This window comes from Arabidopsis thaliana, chromosome 4 (genome assembly GCF_000001735.4).
Source record: "Arabidopsis thaliana chromosome 4, partial sequence".
NCBI classification, from domain to species: Eukaryota; Viridiplantae; Streptophyta; class Magnoliopsida; order Brassicales; family Brassicaceae; genus Arabidopsis; species Arabidopsis thaliana.
Genome location: NC_003075.7, coordinates 10103253 through 10123739, shown reverse-complemented (window position 1 = coordinate 10123739; position 20487 = coordinate 10103253). Strand labels below are relative to the sequence as shown.

Sequence of the window (20487 nt, the reverse complement as noted above, 5' to 3'; positions counted from 1 at the left end):
ACAATAACTCTTTTAGTTAAAAAAAATAGAAAATACATCTCTTGTATAATTTTTCATTTTACTATTTGCTAAACAAACATTTTTAAAAAAATTTGAACCTCCCTTTTTGGACGTTTTCTAATTACAGCTGCCTCTAATAAAAACAGTTCAAAGAAGAATTGACACTAATGAAAAATTCGACTTCTTTATATGGCAAAATCATATAGTTTTAAGGTAAGAGTAGGACCACCACTAGCATGCAATGCTTAATATCCATATTTAAAGATAGGAAAGACTTTCACACGATTTGTCAAGTACCATGTGACGACCAGGTGGATATACTTTTATCGAATAAAATCAAGAATTCAGTACTGTTTTCTTAATCTCAAGCGTCTTTTGTTGTCTATTACATGGACATGTTTAATTATTATAAATTCAAATTGCTGCATACACGTTGATTAATTTATTTGCACGATATGTTAGTTAATATACTTGTCTTAGATCGATGTTTTACATATATTAACGTAGAGCTGTACACCGAATTAAGAGTTCTTTGTTTGTCTATTAAGTTTAACGTAAAAATAAACAATAAAAGATCAGCATTTTTATAAACAAACCAAAGTAGAGTTTCTAACGAAACCACAATGAGTAGAGTTTGCAACACAATAAATAGAAATTAATACTACAAATCTTAAACCACACAAATAAAAGATAGATAACGAAACAAATCACAGAAAAATAACTTAAGAGTCAAGAGGTAGAACATCAGGCTAAGCGCGAACCTCAACCCAAACTCCGTCAATGTGGGAAATGATTTGGTTTATAACAAACCAAATGCGGTTTTTCACTCTTTCGCGATCAGTTTTAGTGCCGATGATGTCTAGAGTTTGTGGATCTATCTGAAGTCGATGTTTGATCTGATCAAAAGATTGGCCGTGGAAAGGATTCCATTCCATGGTATAATTGATATTTGTGACATTCCAATCTTGGCTTTGGAAGGTGAAGTCAAAACTATGGCCCCATCCTATAATTGATATTTTGTCCGCAGATGGGGAGATGGAATCTATTGTCGAACCAACAACTGGAAGGTTATGGGTAGGGATACGAGTCACTGACCAGTTCTGATCCCATTCTCCGTTCCTCTTGGCTACATAATATAAATGTAGACTAGGAGGATGCGTATTCCCTATCGCCATAAGATTAGCGTGAAGGCTATCGGCGACGAGACAAGCATAAGTGTTGTCTTCACGTGGATCTCCGGTGAGAACACCGTAACGGAGCACACTCTTGAGATGTGGGTCTTCAATAGTGAGAGGGGGTAGTTCGTACCGTTGTGAAGTGAAAGGGTTGTATAGGAAAGTTTGGTGGTCTTCGCGTGGGATTCCGACAATGGAGTCGGACATAACAACCCAACCCAATGTTGATCCCAAGAATCTTGCCTCTTCAAGATTTTGGTCATACCTCCTATTGTGTAGCCTCTCTCTCACAGGGTCGTAGAAACGGGCCTGTCCGGATCCCCTTTCACGGTACAACAACCAAGGCCTTTCCTCTTGAAACCTCCTTCAAGTATGCTTCGGCAACGTTAAGGTTAAGCAAATCTGTAGATCTTTTGAAGAGATCTTGAGGCAAATTTTCACACGAATCCCTGCAAGAGAAACAAATTTGAGACAAGTGAGATGACAGCATAAACTATAAGAATTAACAAATAAAAAATGGGAGATAATTAAATTTTTTTTAAAGATGTTCTCAAAATCCTTCCAAAAAATGAGATGATAGCAGAAACTATATATTAGTTACGACAAAATGGAAGAAAATATTTTGCTAGCTACATTTTCAAAAAAAACTCATTACAAGAAACGAGTTAATGGAATGATAGGAAGAATATAACTAAATTGTGAGAGGAATCATAGTGATCAGAGCACAAACTATTAGAGAAAAGAATGGAAGAGAGGGAAGTTTGTTTAGATACATTTTGAAGAGATCGAGCAGTCTTTTAGTATTTCTTGTTTGAAGAGAGAAATTTCGTTTGAGAAATATAATAATGTGTGGTGTGGGAAGATCGAATGAAGAGAATACAAGTTTTATAGAAAAACTGAACCATAGCTTTAAGTTAAAAGTCAGGCTAGTATACTAAAACGAATATTTTCGTCAGAAATACATTAACACACACAATCCACTAAAATTAACAACAAAATAGAAAACAAAATGTGATTATGATTTCGTGTTTTCTATCTCATTAGTCAATATCACCATGGTGACGAACTCTCCAGCCACCATATTTCCAAGTAATTCTATATTAAGTAACTAAGCTTCTTTTTAACTTGATCATAGCCGTCAATTTTTAAGTTTGTTACACTTTCTCTTCTTTTTCCGCGTACCCTAAGTCCATGTTATGAAGTTACCAAAGACGGTAATAATGTTTTCAAGACGTAAGGACACAAAAGTAAAGGTTGAATTGGGAAATTTGGAATAACACCGTCACAAGTTAAGTTTCGTTTGAGACTCACATTTAAATCAACTTTACTCTATCTACAAAACGTTTCGTATGAATTCTTTTAATAGCCTAGTCAACATATCTCTTGCACATGCAAGTATACAACAAACCCTTGATGGATAGATTTATGGGAAATATCTCATTCAACAACAAACCTAACAAAAGATTGTTGATGATGCCAGTTAAATAACAGAGTACTACTATCTTAAATGTAAATTATCACTTTACAAAATAGACTGTATAATGAAATCACATTGCAACCTATCGAAAGTCACGCTTACCAATCTAACTATCTTCTTCTTCCTCCTCAGATGCTTCCTTGAGCCACTTTATGAATGACTCACATTTATTCAGATAAACTTTGTCACAATCGTCTGCTCCTGCTTTCTCTTCCCCCCATCTCAAGATCGCATCTTCTTGCACCACGTCTTTGTCATACAGAAAAGGCAGAAGTTTAGCAAACAAAGGGCTCAACTCTTCAGATTCCTGACACATCTCTTCGAATTTCATTATCACTTCTATCTGTGCATCAGTTTGCTTTAAATAGAACCCAAGAACTCCCTTCCATTTAGTTATGACACCCATCGCGTTTCTGTACAATTCAGTAGCAGAATTATGTGGACTCTTTACTGCCAGTCTCATCATAGAGTAGAATACTGCTCCAGCACAATCTGCAGAGTCCATGTTGTACGCCAACCGGTGTGAGTTAATCAAAGGAATTACAATGTCCGCTTTGTTATCCTTTTCAACGGCACTTAAGAATTCTTCTTCAACCTCTCTCTCAAAGTCGCCATAGGAATCATTTGCATCAGTGTTAATAATATCAGTATCAGATTTCAACTCTCCAGAAGGTGGGACAACAATGTCATCCTCTATGTCATCATCGTCCATGGCCCCAGTGATATCGGCAAGTTTATCCATGGGGATTGGTACAACAGAATGTTTCCACTCCTCATCATGAGCGCTGTCACATATTTCCCAGATGTAACCTGCTCCATCAGGACCAAGCTCAGATGCTTTGGACTCAATTTGCAAATTATTTAGGCCTGACGAATGATCTGCAGTCCCGCTGCTACTATCAGCATATTCCAGCTCTTCATCGCTGTCTTCTGTAGTTGGCTGTTGAAGTAAAGAGACCTTTGAATATGCAGGTACAACAAAGTCCCGCCCAACTACAACACTGAAAGACAAAACAACACCAGGCTGCAGAACAGCTCCTGCTCTGACTTTCACACCATCACAGACAATAGCGTTCCTTATCTCACACCCATCTTCAATCGTAACATTGTTCCATATGTATGAGCCTTGTATCACCACATTTGATCCAATACAACATCCGTTCCCAATAACAGAGTTATAGATTTTACCTCCATTACCAATTTTGGTGCCATATCCAATGACAGTGGAAGCTCCAACATCTGCAGTGTGTGATTGAACTGCATCAGAAGCCCGGTATATCCCCCGTCTCCCGAGCTTTACAGGGCGATTCCCGCTGAAATCGATATTAGGTACGTACGGGTATGTCCACCTCTGGATTATATCCTTGCTAACAGTGTCATAGCTCCGTAAATTGTCGATCCTTGCAGCATAACAACTCGACTGAATCTCATGAGTGAAAATCTTGTAACCCATAATATCATCAACAAGCAAACCATTAACAAAATGACGGCGCATATGCTGATAATCAAAGTTATCCTCAAAGAGACTAAGCACCTCAGGAGAACAAATGTCAATGTAACAATCCTGCATATCACTGCATAAAACAGTACTATCCAACAAGGACTTATCTAAGCAAAAGTCCCCGCCTCTCGAATTACATTCCTCGTAATGAAGAAGCTGTTTCGTTAAAGGATCTACTGCAACAAAGAGTTGATCAGATCCTATTCCTAGTCTAGACTGCTTCTTAAAAACCATAGTCATGATAGCTTTCTCATCTTTCTTCTTCCTATCTCTATGTTGTTGAATCAAATCAGCAAGTGGCATATTACTAACAGTATCACCACTAACAAGAACAAAATCACCTTGAATCTGCGACGTCTCTGTCTGTTGTTCATAGATATAACGCAGAGCATCTCCAACACTGGTGGAATTGTGAGACACTATCGTTCTCACCAACAAGTTTGGGTTTGGGCGTGTGTACCATTCCGATTTCTTCAGGTAATCGATGATCTGCGACGAATGAGCACAACAGAACACAAAAACCTCTTCGATCCCAGCTGATTCGAGCCATGCTAAAGTGTAATCAATCATCGGGATGTTCACTATCGGCAATAGTACCTTTGGTCGTTCTAGGGTTATGGAACGGAATTGAGTGGTGAAGCTGTCGGCTAGAAGAATGGCTTGTAATCGTTGACGACTTAGATCCTCTGAATCCTCACGAACCTTAGCCGCCGCGGGTTTCTTCTGAGCACCCATATCTCCGATCAAATTCGATTGAAATGAAAAATTCACGACAGACTTCAAAATCAAATCCTCGCATGAGAAAATCTTTGATACAATTTTTTAAGGGGAAAAAATGTTTATTTTATAATTAACTAGGCCTAATCTCATTTATTAGTAATTAAACTCATCTAAGCCCAATAAGGCCCAATATATATAAACTCGAATGTAAACGTTTACGCGGGAAATGCTCTGTTAAATTCAGAATTCTGATGGATTAACATTGTCCAGTTATAAGTTCTCTAGGATCTTCTTTGATGATCAAATGTTTTTCTAGTAAAAAACATTACATTGCCTGCAGATATACATATACACTCTATGGAAAGAAAACAGTGGTTACTAAAGTCTTGTTAAGAGTTTTCATTGATGAGAATATACAAATGATCACCATCTCTAATCACATCTTCATCATCTATTTCTGCGTTTTCCGCATTCGTGACCTTTGTGAAGCTGTATCCAAATTTTTCACCTGCACCATAATTTTCTAGTTTACTTTACTTCCTTCTTATGTTCAGTAGTTTCTTAGAGAATTAACAAGTAAAAGAGCTTACCTGCAAGTCTTAGCAACTCTTCTATGGAAGCAGGAAGGATTATCAGCTTCGACAAATCTTTGTCCCGGGACTTCAAGTGGATGGTAACTCTTTTATCTTTTGGTTTTGCAGCTTCATGTTGTTTGATTTGGATGTTTGATCTGCAATATGGATATGCTTCCTGTGAATGAAATTCAAATGAGGTAAGATCTGCATCAGAGCAACCTTTTCCATCAAACTCTTTATTTGGTTTTTCTCCTTCTTCTATCTCTATCGTATGTTCTCGAACTCTTTTCGTTTCGCCATAACCAGATCTTCTTGAATCTCTCCATTCAGTTGACCCCATATCAATATTTTCTGAATCATGCAGTTGTAAATATTTGTGCCCATGTCCTTGATCACTAGCGTTTCCTTCTCCTGTCTTTGAACCACCAACAAGCCACTCCTTGAGAAGTGACTCTGGTTCTGAATTTGGATCATCAATTGCTATTGATTGTTGCCCTCTAAGTTTCTACATATATCATCATGAAATGAGTTCGTATTGATTAACATCATTGTGAAAACATCTCTGAAATAAAATTAGTTCCCAGGATGTTATATCATTCTTACTTACCATGAAGAGGTTGTTCATTATGACTCGTCCATCTTCGACATGAGCTCGCATAGCACTCATTAGAGATTTTTTGCTTATCCGTAGTATCTGAGATAGTTCTGTTGTCCTAACTGTGAAAGGTTGTGGTGTATAGCATAACACACCAATCTCTCCAAATGCATCGCCAACAACCGCCTTGCCTTGAACCTACATGAATGTGAGGATTACAGTCATTTCTCTTTTTTCAGCTAAGAGTTCTACAGTGAAGTTCTTTTGGTGATATATATTGTTCACATACCTGATCTTCTTCGCCAACGTAGACAGTAAAATCCTGCACAATCACCACATGAGCGAGTAAAACATGTTAGAAGGTAACTTCAACATTCCTATACAATTATTTATTTTAAATTTCATTCACTCACCACTGCCCCTGAGACTAGGATGTAGAGGTCAGTAGGAGCTTCGTTCTGTAGTATTACATCTTCTCTTGGTGGGAAATATTCGGCGTCTATATCTGAAACCTTGGTCAGAAAAAGCATATCGAGTTGGTTGGTAACTTTATGGAACATTATAACAGAAAGAGATGGACAAAGAAAGAGTTAACAAATGAGTGTTTTACCAACTGAAATAGGAAGTTGCGAGAAACTCCGTGAAATAGGTAGACGTTCTGAACGATTGGGAAGAAGAGATAGTTTGCAATGCTTGACCGGATTGCTTTCGGCAAACCATTTAAAGCTTCTTGTTGTTTCAGACCCTCTGTTTTAAACTTTAAGCAAATGTGTGATAACATTTGGTCTTGTATGTTTGGTGGGAGTTGGTTTCTTGATGCAAACTCTGAAGCAGCTCTTACAGTATCTCTCTGTTTAATTCAAAGAATCAGGTTTCTTATTAACCTATGAATATATATATATATATATTTTTTTTTGCAGGTTATAGTTATAAGAGATTGATGTGAAGTCGAAAGAAAAGTTATTGAACTTACAAAGTTTCTGGTGCGGCTAGTCCAGTGAACCACAAGGTTGGTCATATTTCCTATGAGGTAAGATGTGAAACCGAGGTTGAAGAGCATGAAAAACACAAAGAACAACATTTCTCTTGGGTTCTCAGCATGTAAGTCTCCATAACCTGTTGTTGTTAATGTCGTAATAGACCAGTAAAGAGCAGTAACATATCTACTCCATACGCTTGTCTCCTTGAAATTTGGGTAGACAGCTCCAATCCATGTTTTTGTTGGATCATGATATTGATCTGCAATGAGGTAGGCGAAGCATCCAGCACAATGTACTGCAAACAGTGTCACCTGATATATAAAAGTATACGTTGTAACTTGTAAGCTAGTAGCATTTATAGATGAAAAGAAATGAGAATTCCTCTGTTTTTGAGACTTACCGAAATGAGTTTTGTGCATCGTGTCCAGAAATAGTTGAAGCGGATATCTTTCTCAAGCCTGAAGCAGAGGAAAAATGAGAGAGTAAGCTTTATGTTGATTCTTCATATGGCAAGTCTTCTAAACTTGAAAGAAAATGGTTTAGTATTGAAAATGAACCTTGCAAACAGCGAGCTAACTCGTCTAAGACGCCAGAGCCTGAGCATACTAAGAACTCTGAATCCTATTTCACTTCCATTGTATTTGAACAGAAGACTCAGTGACTGGAATGGAGCTGTTGAGCAGACATCAAAGGCGAACCAAGTAGAAAGGTACCTAAGAACATACTCATTAATAAAAATGAGAAATGATGCTTCCCTTAAATACGTAAAAACCGTACCATTGTCTTTATTATGTACTTGTTGTTCACCTTATAGCTATTTTCTTAGGTTTGTCGACTAGAAGATATGAGTGGCTGTCTAGATAAGCAACGAAGAAGGTGAGAATGATGTCAATGGCAAAGAATCCATTGACAATGTTGTCAATGATGAAAAGTGCGTCTTTCTTGTAGGTGATGAAGGCAAACTCAAATGGACAAATCCAAGCTGAGTAAATCACAAGAATGACCAGCCACATCTCCCATCCCCTGAATTCAACATTAAGCCATAACTCAAGAAGACAACAAACACAAAAACAGAACAGAACAGAACGAGGAAAATGTGCAAGAAAGATATATACAACACCTGAAACGTGGATCGAAAGGAGAGATGATGTGTTTACGGAGCTTAGTTGATTGGTTTATTCTAGCTCCAAGAGATGGTAAGAGATCAGCAGAGAGGAAACTGCTATGTTTGAATGTATCCATATTGTATTCTTCGACGCAGAATCGTTTGAAGAAGTTTCTGGTACAAGAGATTGACATTGGTCTTGTGTTGAGGTGCTTTCTCTTCAACATAAGGTTAGTTATAAATATAGTGATGAAACTTGTGACAAGTTTCACAAGCTAACGAACTTTTTTTGCTTTCTTTCTCTCTCTCTCTCTCTCACGTTGTGGTTCTGACTTTTACAACATCAACTTGCCCTGACCCATTTCTTATCGTTTTCTAAAAAAGGAGAAGGGAAAAAAACGAATTTTTGTTTTTGGCTTTGCAGGGGAAGGTTTTAACTGTTTTGCACAAACTTTAGTGCACCATTAATGCTGCAAAAACCCACAAAGAAGGCTTACACAAGAAAATGATTAAGAAGGTGAAATAAGAATCGAGTTTCACGTTTGGTAAGATGTATAATTAAGTGGCAGACATTGAGATTTTACAGAGTTTCTGCTTCTGATAGGAAGTAAAGATTTGAAATATAGAGAGAGGAAGAAGAAGAAAGACGGAATGTGGTAATGGACTTGATGAGATTGTGACTGTGGTGGGATATCCATTTACTTAGCATTTGAGGCTAATATATATATATGCATCCACACAATGACACAAATGTGTGATTTAATGGCAAAATTTAGGTGTTTTTGTTACAGGAATCTAGAAATGGACCAAGTAAGGGGAAAAAAGAAAAGATGGTCAGAATAGAATTTTGTAAGGGCCAAAAGGGAGAAAGATACAAGTAAATATTCCACTATTCGTTAAGTAGATCAAATACTTTACAATAATTTGAAAAACACTGCTTAATTGAATTCTCTTTTGGTAAAACTAAAATGTTGAGCGGTTTAACAAAGATGTTAGCTACAAGAAAACCAATTCTCAGATTCTTTACCTGGACAGCTAATATGTAATGATGACACGTGGACCAATATAGGTTTCCAGTTCCACATTTGTTGTTTCTTGTTTTTGATTCAGGTTAGTTTTTTATTTATATATAATGATTATTATTAACTTTTAGTGTCTTGATTTACGTTTTGTTTGATATTTTTTGTGCCATTGTGTGTTTTACCTGGAAAACTTATATAGACCGTTCGTTGATTTTAATTTAGAAAGATTAATCCTTAATTACGCGTAAACATCTAATCAGCGAATTGACACACCAAAAAAACATCCAATCAGAGAATCTGTCACGACATGGAAAGAACAAAAAAAATACTAATTAGATAGTTAAAGCAGACAAACAAATTCTGTTTCACACTATAAATTATAATGGAAACTGATTGAAGTAGTACTAGTAACAATCAAAACGTACATGATGTTATAGTCTATAATTTCGGTGATAATGTTTTCTCAATTAGGGAAATTTTCTTAAATAAGATTATATCGAAAAGTATTATTACGTATGATGTTTGTCTATATTTTTCTCTTCTTCTTTTTTTTATAAAAAATTTACAAAATAAAAATAAAATCAGAATACTACTTACATTCTGTTAAAAACTACCATGTTCTATTTTTTCCTTAATTCATAATGCTTTTTCATAGAAATATCCTTAATAAATTTAAAATTTCACTAGAGACAAATTTTGCCTGCAGATCTTTTTAGATGGTTTAACTAACATTTGGAATATTTAAGAAAAGAAGACGTAACAAATTAAAAAAATCGAACTGATTTTAATTCTCTTCGCTTGCCATTCTTTCTGTGGAAGTAGCACATTATCTAAATTTCTATTAATCTGAACTATAACCACCACTCGGTTTATGAGTTTGTTTGTGGCATGCTGCTAGTTAGCCTCTGTCTCTAATTCTCTATGGCTTATCTTTCTCTTTTCATGTTGTAAGTTTTCACTTTCTTGAAGTTATTGTACCAACCTCTTGGTTGAAGATCTTGTAAACTTTGATCCTTTGGAGATAAAATAAATGAAATACAAGAATGTTTGCAAACAAAAAAACCCACCACTCGGTCTAAGAATCGGTTAAATATGATGAAAAAGCAACAAAAATCGGTTAAATCTTGCACATGCAAAAAGAGACATTGGGTCCAAATGATTCAATATTTTTTGTCGTTATTTTTCAATGGGGGAAACACAGTTTTCGACTTAGAAGTCGCAACCCATATTATAGGTGACATGCATTTGTGACTATTTGACTGAGAGAACACTAAACCGATATTTTGCAAATGTTTGATTTTGATTTCTAATATAAAAATAATAACGTTGGTTAATTTATGGTGGTCTTATACTAGACAACAGATCTGGACGTGTAAGTGATTAGTCAATGTTTAATTTTTAAAATCAATTTACTTTCAAATTTTATAGGAGTAAAAAGAGAAGAGGATTCACTTTGCGTTTTCGTTTTGGTCTTTTACTTATATTGTTTTATCATGATACAATCGCTGTAATCAGAGTTAGTGTAACTGTAGCACCCATATATAGATTCGTTGAAGTAGTTAGTCTGACCTTTTAGCTTTATTGCCTTATCATGAGAAATATTTGTACGTAATCATAATTAGAGTAAGTATCCCCTATTCACCTATATATAGGTTTAGCGATCGAATCTACCGGGTTTATTCTCTTTGTTCTGTCATCATGATTCATCCCATTTAAGAACGAAATTGAATTATCTGGTTAACGTAGAAAATGATCATTCTAATTAAGTATGACAAGCTATGATCCAAATGACAGCTTTAGTATCGAACATACACGGTCCGGTTTCATGCATGGACTGTCTGTATATTGCTATTTATGTCACGTGCGTTTTATAAATTTGCCTTAACGTAGATTTTGCTTTCTCTCTGCTTCCAACTTTTTTGTACGAATTCTTTAATCTTATGACAAATAATTAGTAAACTTATAAGCAATACCTATACATCTCATAACATTGCATCATTAAAAAAAACAAAAAACATTGCGTCATTATATTTTGATAATTAGTAATAAATATCTTTTTTTATTTTTTATTTTTTTATTTATTTTATTTTAATGTGAAAATTCATTTCTTTTTTATATTTTCGCATCGCCAGTTCTGCTTACCAAAAATGGCCCTAGTAATAAATATCTTAACATACTAATGATATTTATGTTAACCATAACATTATTTGGTTCTCGAAATATGCTTAGTAGGTTATGCCTCACGGGATTAGATTTATGTAGTTTAAGATATCGTGGTAGAGTCGAAGACAAAATGAACTCCTTGTGATCACAGTCCTACTATGTGAGACTTTGGTATGAAATTGAAAAGAAACTAAAGTTTGGTTTTGTCTTCGTCATCTGTTAACTATATATATGAATGAAGAACCGTTTAAGCACTCTAACTCTAGCAAATACCAATAACAATAACGAGAACAAAAAGAATTGACTAATTGTAGTAATCAAACTATACGTATTCTTTGTATCATGGGATTGTGTTCATCATTAGGTTTAAAAAAAAATCACAATACAATCTGAATAACCGAAAATACTTCTAATCTCGGATTTTGTTAGTAATACCCTAATTAAATGAAAAGAAAATCAGAGAAACATAAAACTATTAAAGGCAAAGAGAGAATCTTGGTGGTGGATCTTAGAAGATAAAGCCAAGAGGCAAGAGGTAAAAGTGGTCCTTGAGGACAATGATGAAGGGTGTCCTTAATTACTGCCTTCAAAGCTTCTATGTTAGGCCTTCATATTCACGTGGTCCGTTTAGTTTCTTATATGTTTGTATAGCCAAATTCATGCATGAGTATCTAGCAAATATTTGATTCTTTTTAAAAATGGAACATTGATTAAAAGATCTTTATGTTGAAATATAATAACATTTTTTATCAATGAATTTTGATTTTGTATGAACTATATATGATCCTATGTTGACGGTATTAGACTTAACTATTATTTGAGAAAAAACATAAAGTTCATGAGTATCACAAAACTTTGACTCTTTCTAAGAAATTAGATTTCTTAAAAGAACTTATAGTAATATAATAATAATACATTTCTTAACAATACATTTTGGATATGAACTATACATGATAGTAAGTTGCATGGTTTTATAGAACTATGAATTTTGAATTTTTTTTTCTGAAGATAATTTTTTTTTACCAATAGTGTCGACAAATTTTTGTATTTCAAATGATATGTTTTCTAGAAATTACAATTTACGTTTTATTAAAATAATTTAAAACTGTGATATAGAAAGTAAACACATGAATAGATTATGTTTAAAATAGTTTCAACATGTATTTTAGTTATATTGTAATATAAATTTGTTGCATTCACTTCCAAAGTTTATATTTTAACATAAAGATTTATGGTTATATATGGAGGATTGTGAACGCTTAACAAAACAGTTTACGTAGGAGAACACTAAGAGATCATATACTCGGATTCAAATCCGGTTATCAAAATATATATACAATTGAAAAAATTGGTTGGAACCGGAAAAAGGAAATTTGTTCACGAGTTCTCTAGTAATTTGAATGGAACAATCTGTTTCAACCCAAAAGAAAATGCTTGACAGCTCGATTGCTGAATTTGGTTTAGCTTCCAAGTATTTGAATCTCTTTCTTGTTATTGTCAAAGAGACCAAAAAAATAAAAAATTGTTTACGACGGAATCACTATATTTTGTTGGAAGAAGAATACAAATTACTGAAAAAAACTTCAAAAACATCTTAGAAATGAGAACGAAACCGATCCACCACAAAAAGCTGATAGAAAGTGAAGTTCATAGTTGATTCCCATCTTGAAATATGAAAATTCGAAAACAACATTTGCTTCACCAACAATTATTCTACTTTTGAAATATAAAATATGAGGAATAAGAAATCATATCTTCCTCAAATCAATGAAATATACAATTTTACAATGTATAGAACAAAAGTTGTGAAATGCGTGTGTAAAGATGAATGATCTATGTTTTGTGAATTAGTTATTGTTTTTTTAGTGAATTGGTTAATGTGTAAATACTTTATTTTAGAGATTATACAATTAATGGACCGACAATGTGGTGTAGTTTATGGTTCTAATTTTTTTTTTTTATAATTAAATCTAAACCCTCATATTCAAATCCATGTAGAAAGAACCAGGTGTATACTTTATAGTCCACATTATGTTAACCAAATTTTTTCTTTTGAAATGATTCTTTTATCTTATATAATTTTGAAAGGATATCATATAAAGAGAAAAATAAAAGTAAATGGATGTATAAAAAGGGTATTAGAAAGTGAAGATCAAACTCGATTCTAATATGTGTAGGCTAAAAGACATTAAAATGAAGTTGACTCTTTGAATTCAACAAAAATGACTTGTCATATAGTATTGATTAGCTCGAATATTTTCGAATAAAATACGATTTTATATTGATGTAATGAGAAATGTATGGTATACAGTATACTGTTTTGGTTCTCCTTATCATCAAAATTCTTTACGCCATAGTTGCGGAAGATCTTAATATATGCCATTTCCATAAGTGGTTATCATTAAAAAGTGTGTATAGTATACATATCATATAAAACAATACAAATTCATAATGAATTGGACGGCATAATTTTATTTTCTTTCAAAAGGTTGATTCAGATTCCTCATGAGAATACCAAAATTTATACCAATATTGATAATCAAGCAACCCGTTTATTAAAATGTTATCTTCCGGAAACTTGTATGAATCATTTGAAATTTAGATTTTAATGTCTTTTTATTTAATGATTCTTTTTTCCTTTTATTTGTACAATTTTGTTTAATAATTGTACTAACTAGTACATGAAAAATACCTTAAACACAAAAAATAAAAATAATAAAAGTACTAGTGCATGAATAAGATCTACTGAAATCGTCTAGATTCATAACACATGTTCGTCGTGTAATTTAGTAAAGGTATTATACCAAAAAAGTACAAGTAAATACAACTACCTTTCCCGGCTTCCCCTTCCCAGATAGGTTGGTTTTCTGGGTGTATCTCTTAAGTATGATAGATAAATAATTTTAAATCAAAAGTTGTTTGATTGATTATACTTAGTGTTTTAAACTAATTTATAAATACTCTACTAAATTCAAATATATAATAACCATAAAAACTATAAAGTACATAAACATTAACATAGAACTTTTAGCAGTTTATTACCCTCTCGGCTCTCGGATGCGACTTTTGAAAAAACAAACATTCATACCTAATTAGTTGATTGACTATTTTTACATTTATAGCACAAAATTCCTCCTCAACACATTTATACATTCATTTTATAAGCTTATAGATATATCAAACTTTAGTAATATCTACTGATTATTATTTTTTCCAGATTTATGGGGTAAGTTACTGCTAGTCTACTGCATGTTTGTCTTAAGTAGCCTCCTTAATTTAAGCTTTCTCAAATGTAATTTTTTAAAGTACAACGTACGTAAGGTCAGAGCGTCTATCGGTCTATTGTGCGTATATCTTGGACCTAGATGTAAGTTTGTAGATTACATACAAATGTTAGGACAAAACATATTGGACTTAGATGTAGGTTTGTAGAAGGTCAACCAAACATTATTCGAGTATCCATAGATATTCGGTTCGGTCCGGTTATTATTTTTATCTAGTGGATAGTGTGATTGAAATTCATTCGGGTATTTAGTAGTATCCAAAACCGAACAGGAACCCATTTTCGATTTGGTTCGGTTCATTTTTTGGTTCCGGTTTTTATGCTCAGAACCACTAGGCCAAAATCTTTCAGATTCTCTCTTCGCATGTTATGGTCTGCTCAGAAAACTAATTTTGATCTGTTTTTTTAATATTATAGTCATCATAATATCTGTTGCCAGGTCTTATATATAAGCAAATTAGTAAACCAATGCATATTTGTTGATTATTCTCATTTTTACCAATGTATTAGTATGTTGATAAATCTCTTCTTCTTTTTTTTTTCTTGCTACGGCTCCATTTAGCAAGTTCCAAACCAATTAATTAAATTTAGTGACTTAAGTCGCTGCCTGTTATAAGTAAGTTCTTGACCAATGAATTACTCATTATTATTTTTCGTCAGCTATATGTTTTTTTCGTTTTCTCATGATGATGGTCTTTTTGGCCCGAGTTTCATGTGACTCTAACATGAGATGTATGGAAGTGGAGGTTTCAGATTTGGTCCAATCTACCATTTGACAAATGAAGACCAAAATCAAAGAGTATATCCCTCAATATTTAAAGAGATAGAGAAAACGTATGTATGTATGAGCATTGAGAAATCTCTCATTATCAAAAGTCCTTGATGATTTTGCAAAACACTTGGGTCTACCAACTATATTGTAGGGGCACCAAAAATGACATTTGTTACTGCATCTATCTTCTAACAAATATTTTGATCAAAGTTATACAAGAACAAATTTGATAGCATTGATATGGTTTTGGAGTATTTCTATAGTTGTTAAGATTAGTTTTGCTTTTTCTAAAAGTAAAACCAATGCCGTAGACTTAAATTACTTTTGCATTTGGAAAAGAACTCATTTGCTTTGACCCTAAAACCTTCTCATATATATCAAAAACATCTCATAATCACACCAATCTATTCTCATATATATCAAAAACATCTCATAATCAGGTTGATTTTTTTTATCCGTTTGCATATTCTATTACATTTGTGCATTAGAATATTAGTATTGACTAATTCTGATTAGTTTAACTGGTTAATAACCAAGAATATATCAATAATCTAAATACTAGCTAGAAGAGTAGTATCATGTCAATAACAGTCTTGATCATGCAGTGCAGTGGATTTATCCTCTACATGCACAAAGAGTAAAAGAATTTGTACTTGATATAGACCGCGTCACGCATATAAATCGAGGGGGGAGAGAGAGCAAATGTTCCATTAACAGGCCGAGGACCAATGGGGACCCAATATAGCTCAGCCAATTGAATCTCAAGATGGTGAAGTTGCAGTTGCATAAAATTATTGATTATTCCCTTATTTATGTCTTATTTACTTTCTTTAGAAAAAAAAATGTGGCCAATTTGTTAAAAACACTTACTTTTCAGTGAGGCAAATTTAACTTTCCTTTATTGTTCCACATTGTTGGCTAGTGGTGTCCAAATATGAACTCATTATCCAATTCTCTCCTTTTAAATGCTCGCACGGGCTATTGGTAGGATTTTTATATAAACTGAAAATTATGGTTATAATTTCTCTCGCCATTTCTCGTAGACATGTAAATTTTGATCAACCTAATTTTGTAAAAAAATTTGTTAAGAAAATTTATATGAATTTTAATTTAAGAGGTTCGATTATCTAATTAAATGATAAAGTTAGTTATTCAAGAATATAGAAAATCGAAAATTGTATATTGATATCTTAAAACCATTTTTGTGAAAGAAACAAACTGTTATCAATATTTTTGGGTTAGACAGTATCAAGATATGTAACTCAAAAAAAAAAAAAAATCAAGGTGACAATGTAACATCTATATAGTAGGTTATCACATGTAAACTAGTGATTTGTTATAGGTATAGTCGTTGTATCACCATGCAATTTTAAATTTGTATTATGCATATTGTTGACAAACAGAATGTTACATGCATCGTTTCGAAGTTAATTATTTTTTCTTATATATTCTTCAATTTTAATTTCGCATACAAATGTTGTATGAAAGCTGATGCCTGATGATTGTATATTTGTATCTAAATATGTGCTAGGATTAAATGAATAAGTTGTACTTCCTAAGCCATAATGATTTGAATATACATTTCACATGTGCATGCATTACTCGATGAGACTATAGTGGGAATGTATTGTTGAATGATGACATGTTTAGACGACTCGTTATAGATTATTTTTTTCTTTCGTAAGTCATATCAATTGAATATGTGAGCGGTTTGATTCTTAGAGAACAAAAATGGGAAATGTAATGTGAATATCAGTGGTGTTGTTGTGTCATATTCTTGAGATTGAAATGGTTGGATAAACTCAAAATTACGCACATAATGACACCGTAATTTTTTTTTTGTTATGGAATAAAAACAATCATAGCTATAATATCTGGTTTATAATTTTAGGTCGTTGCAGGATATTAATTGTTTCTCTTAGATTACGTTTTTCATTAATTATTTTATTTTGTTTTTGAAAGTGTGTAAATACTAATATATTCCAGAGATGAATACATATATAGTGCCATGTGATTGCAAAATGGTGTGTATCCAAGTCTTGAAGGGGACCAAAGTGCTCATTCGCATCTATTATTGATGTTTCCATATTCTGTGCCTCCAACCCTCCAAATTTGATAACCTCATTTCTGTGAAAGGGGTAAAATTCTAAGGGTCAGAAGAAGAAAATAGTATTTTATTTTCATGATCTAAATTATAGACTAATCTTCGAATTTCACGTCATTATGTTATACATTGATCACTTGGATTTGAGTTAGTCGTAATCGATCAACAAATTTTTATACAATTTTGAAACGTTTCTACTTGATGGTTTTACAAGTTACTTAATAATTGGTAGATATGTAGTTAACTAAATGATGTTAATTAATCCAATATTTAGTTTGATAATTATCATAAATTATAAATTAATCTAGCTTTTATTTTTATTTTAGCTAATATAACTTTGGCATGATGGTTGTAAGAGAATTTATCCCACAAATCAATCAAAACATAGTAAATACGCAATTGCCAAAAGTTAGCTACTGCTTTACTCTGTTTCTATACAAATGGTTGCAGACAAAAACAACGATCCTTTGTCATTTCTCCAACTACTAATCCTTTTTTGGTTGTCAACTCCAACTACAAATCCTCAAAAACCCACTGTTCCAAGAATCTTTCCATTAAATTTTTTTCTTAAAAGTTGTTTTCCTTTTAAATTTCGACTATCCCCAGCCTAGCAAGTGAATATATGTGCCTAGTTACTATTCCATTTCCTTGAAATGGGATCTTACGTTTAACAAAAAAAACAAAATGGCATGGGATCTTACATTTAATTAATATTCCTCGAAATTCATATAATCATTATTAAAATTATTTTTCGCTTGACTATAGGCATTATGAAAAGGGTAGTCAATACTCATAGAGAAAAAAGAAGCAATTTTAAGTTTTTAAAATCTTTAACAAATTGTTTTATGTCCATGCATAACATATATCAATTATCTCTTGGCGTCGATAAAGCAAAGAGGGACGAAGAGTTTGAATATAGCGTAACAGAATGTATTTTTCTTTGTTTAATATTTGCCAAACACACACCAAATTAAATAGAAAAATATATCTAAAGATTTCATATTCAGGATTTAGTTTCAAATTCAGGATTCCATATTCTGATTTACTGATGGTAAGCTCAGGTGTGGCATTGAGAGGTAATTCGTAAAAGATTGTAGTGAGAACCATGATGTTCTGTGAATGGCTGAATGCAACAACTTAACTGTATTTGGTGACAGGCTCGGCTCATATACATATTGGGCCTTGTGAAAATTAATTTTATTAAACCCAATTTATTTAACATCATACAATTTGGGCTCTTTAGTCTTTACATATAAAACATTGAGCCCCAAGGCCCAAACTATAAAAGAGTTTCCTTAAAAACCACCGAGTCAAGTTACAAAATTTCTGGATATGGTTTTTTCATTATGAAGTAACAAGAGTTGGTAAGGCAATCCTACACAATCCATAACACTAGGCCTGTTAAAATTCGGTTTGGAATGGAATTAATTCTCGACTTACATTAACACTTTGAATAATCAGTTTGTACAGAGAGTTTTAACCAGCCTTCATTTGCTAGTTGCATATCATATAGCATACCACTTTAAAGAGAAGATTTTATTTTCACTACTTGTATATGATCATCATCTTTCAGTATTAAATATTAGCATACTAGGTTGGCGCAAGAACACAATATATTATAGGTTTAGTTATATTACAAAGTACAGCGGTAATTAAAGCCCAACTACTTATTCCTTTGGTCCTTATTTATGCATTAATTAATTAAGATGCTACTATAGTATTTTTCTTTTTCCTTCTTTTAGTCTTATCATCTTACGCATGTGTGATTGTGTTAAGGTAGTAATAATAACAAGAAAACTTCTTTTAGCGGTGTTGGCTCCTCTCTCTACGACCAGGAGATCCTTCACCATTTCCACTTCCTGAGCCACCGCCTTCACCAGCGTGTCCGGTCCCACTTCCATGGCCAGAACCACCGTCTGTGGCTCCTCCTCCTCCCGAGCCAGACCCAAATCCAGTTCCTGAACCTGACCCCGAACCAAACCCGAATCCAGCCCCTTTTCCTCCTCCATCTGGTGACGAACCCGAACCAGAACCATAGCCATAACCACCTCCCGGGGCTGAACCCCATCCCCAACTATATCCCCAATTAGGTCCATGAGCTGAACCACTTGAACCACTGGATCCTTCGGTTGGGCTAGTCGGGGTAGCGGCTGCATTAGAAGGTGTTCCAGACTCTCCTCCTCCATGGACTAACGAGAAGGCTAAGAGGAGAGACATTATTGCCATCAATGTGAAAAACTCACCCTTCATTTTCCTTATGAAATATCTGTTTAAGTTCTTACTCTAAGGCCTCATCTCGTTAAGACTTTATAGACGCAATAACACGAGAACACGCATTAGACACGTATTTATTTTACTATTCATTATTATGTGATGAATCTAATGAAAAAAAATCTGCAAGTGAATGCCAAAAAGAATTAAAAATGCTTTTAAGTAAAAAGGAGAGGAAGTTAGTGACACAATCCGTGAGATGTCTCTCTTTTCAGACATGTGAGAATCCGATTTTAGGGTTAGAATTAAAATGTCGGTTTCTGTGTTATCTTTTTTAAGGCTTCCATCGACCATAGTATTAGTAACGAGTCACACCACTCATGCTTTGTGCTATTTTTATTATAACCCCACTAACTCTTTGGACATTCTTTTCTTTCCCTTTCCTTATTTGGGTCAAAATTTATATCGTATTCTTCAATAATAATAACAATGTTATATAGTATAACTATATAAGTTGTATAGGTAACGTTTTCGAATTTCCCAAGCATTTATTGTATGAAATGTTTTTACTATAATAATGAGTACTATTCTCATCTTCTGTACTAATTATAAAAAAGTAATGTTGAGAAGAATTATAAATTTCTTGAAAGGAAACATTTATCGTGACTTGTTGACAAATGGCAGCTCACATTCTATATAAACTGTCGCTATCTCTCCAGAGATTTCCACTGAAAGAGTAATTGAATTATGTTGTTGGCAGTTAAGATAATAATTCCTACCTCGAAGACTTTTTCATGTGTTTCG

General features: G+C 33.4%; 4 protein-coding genes across 5 annotated transcripts; all 4 read right to left on the bottom strand.

The window, feature by feature from the left end:
• Nucleotides 1–749: 749 nt before the first annotated feature.
• On the bottom strand, nt 750–1665 carry AT4G18310 (uncharacterized protein; the record flags this gene model as incomplete). The annotated part of the gene is made up of 2 exons (NM_117941.2): nt 750–1484; nt 1537–1665. 2 exons carry the CDS (start codon nt 1663–1665, stop codon nt 750–752), a joined length of 864 nt encoding a protein of 287 aa, NP_193565.2.
• An 816-nt stretch (nt 1666–2481) lies between these two features.
• Nucleotides 2482–4956, bottom strand: AT4G18300 (Trimeric LpxA-like enzyme). The gene has a single exon (NM_117940.2). It carries the CDS (start codon nt 4886–4888, stop codon nt 2759–2761), a length of 2130 nt encoding a protein of 709 aa, NP_193564.1. The 5' UTR covers nt 4889–4956; the 3' UTR covers nt 2482–2758.
• A 131-nt stretch (nt 4957–5087) lies between these two features.
• Nucleotides 5088–8946, bottom strand: KAT2 (potassium channel KAT1-like protein; the record flags this gene model as incomplete). 2 transcript variants are annotated; one of them, NM_001341273.1, is made up of 11 exons in its annotated part: nt 5088–5381; nt 5464–5953; nt 6056–6241; nt 6333–6365; nt 6457–6555; nt 6654–6893; nt 7017–7334; nt 7424–7481; nt 7581–7736; nt 7831–8046; nt 8144–8946. In NM_001341273.1, the coding sequence occupies 11 exons, from the start codon at nt 8353–8355 to the stop codon at nt 5263–5265; spliced, it is 2127 nt and encodes a 708-aa protein (NP_001329801.1). In that variant the 3' UTR covers nt 5088–5262. The 2 variants fall into 2 exon arrangements, with proteins under 2 accessions (NP_001329801.1, NP_193563.3); NM_117939.5 differs by having other exon boundaries at nt 5089–5381; nt 8144–8322.
• Nucleotides 8947–18902: 9956 nt separating this feature from the next.
• AT4G18280 (glycine-rich cell wall protein-like protein) lies at nt 18903–19874 on the bottom strand. Its single transcript, NM_117938.4, has one exon. It carries the CDS (start codon nt 19656–19658, stop codon nt 19185–19187), a length of 474 nt encoding a protein of 157 aa, NP_567550.1. The 5' UTR covers nt 19659–19874; the 3' UTR covers nt 18903–19184.
• Nucleotides 19875–20487: the final 613 nt, after the last annotated feature.

Bases quoted from the DNA above. Each gene is read 5' to 3' on its own strand.
- AT4G18300 (NM_117940.2), bottom strand. From the start codon at position 4,888: ATGGGTGCTCAGAAGAAACCCGCGGCGGCTAAGGTTCGTGAGGATTCA.
- AT4G18280 (NM_117938.4), bottom strand. From the start codon at position 19,658: ATGGAGGAGGAGAGTCTGGAACACCTTCTAATGCAGCCGCTACCCCGA.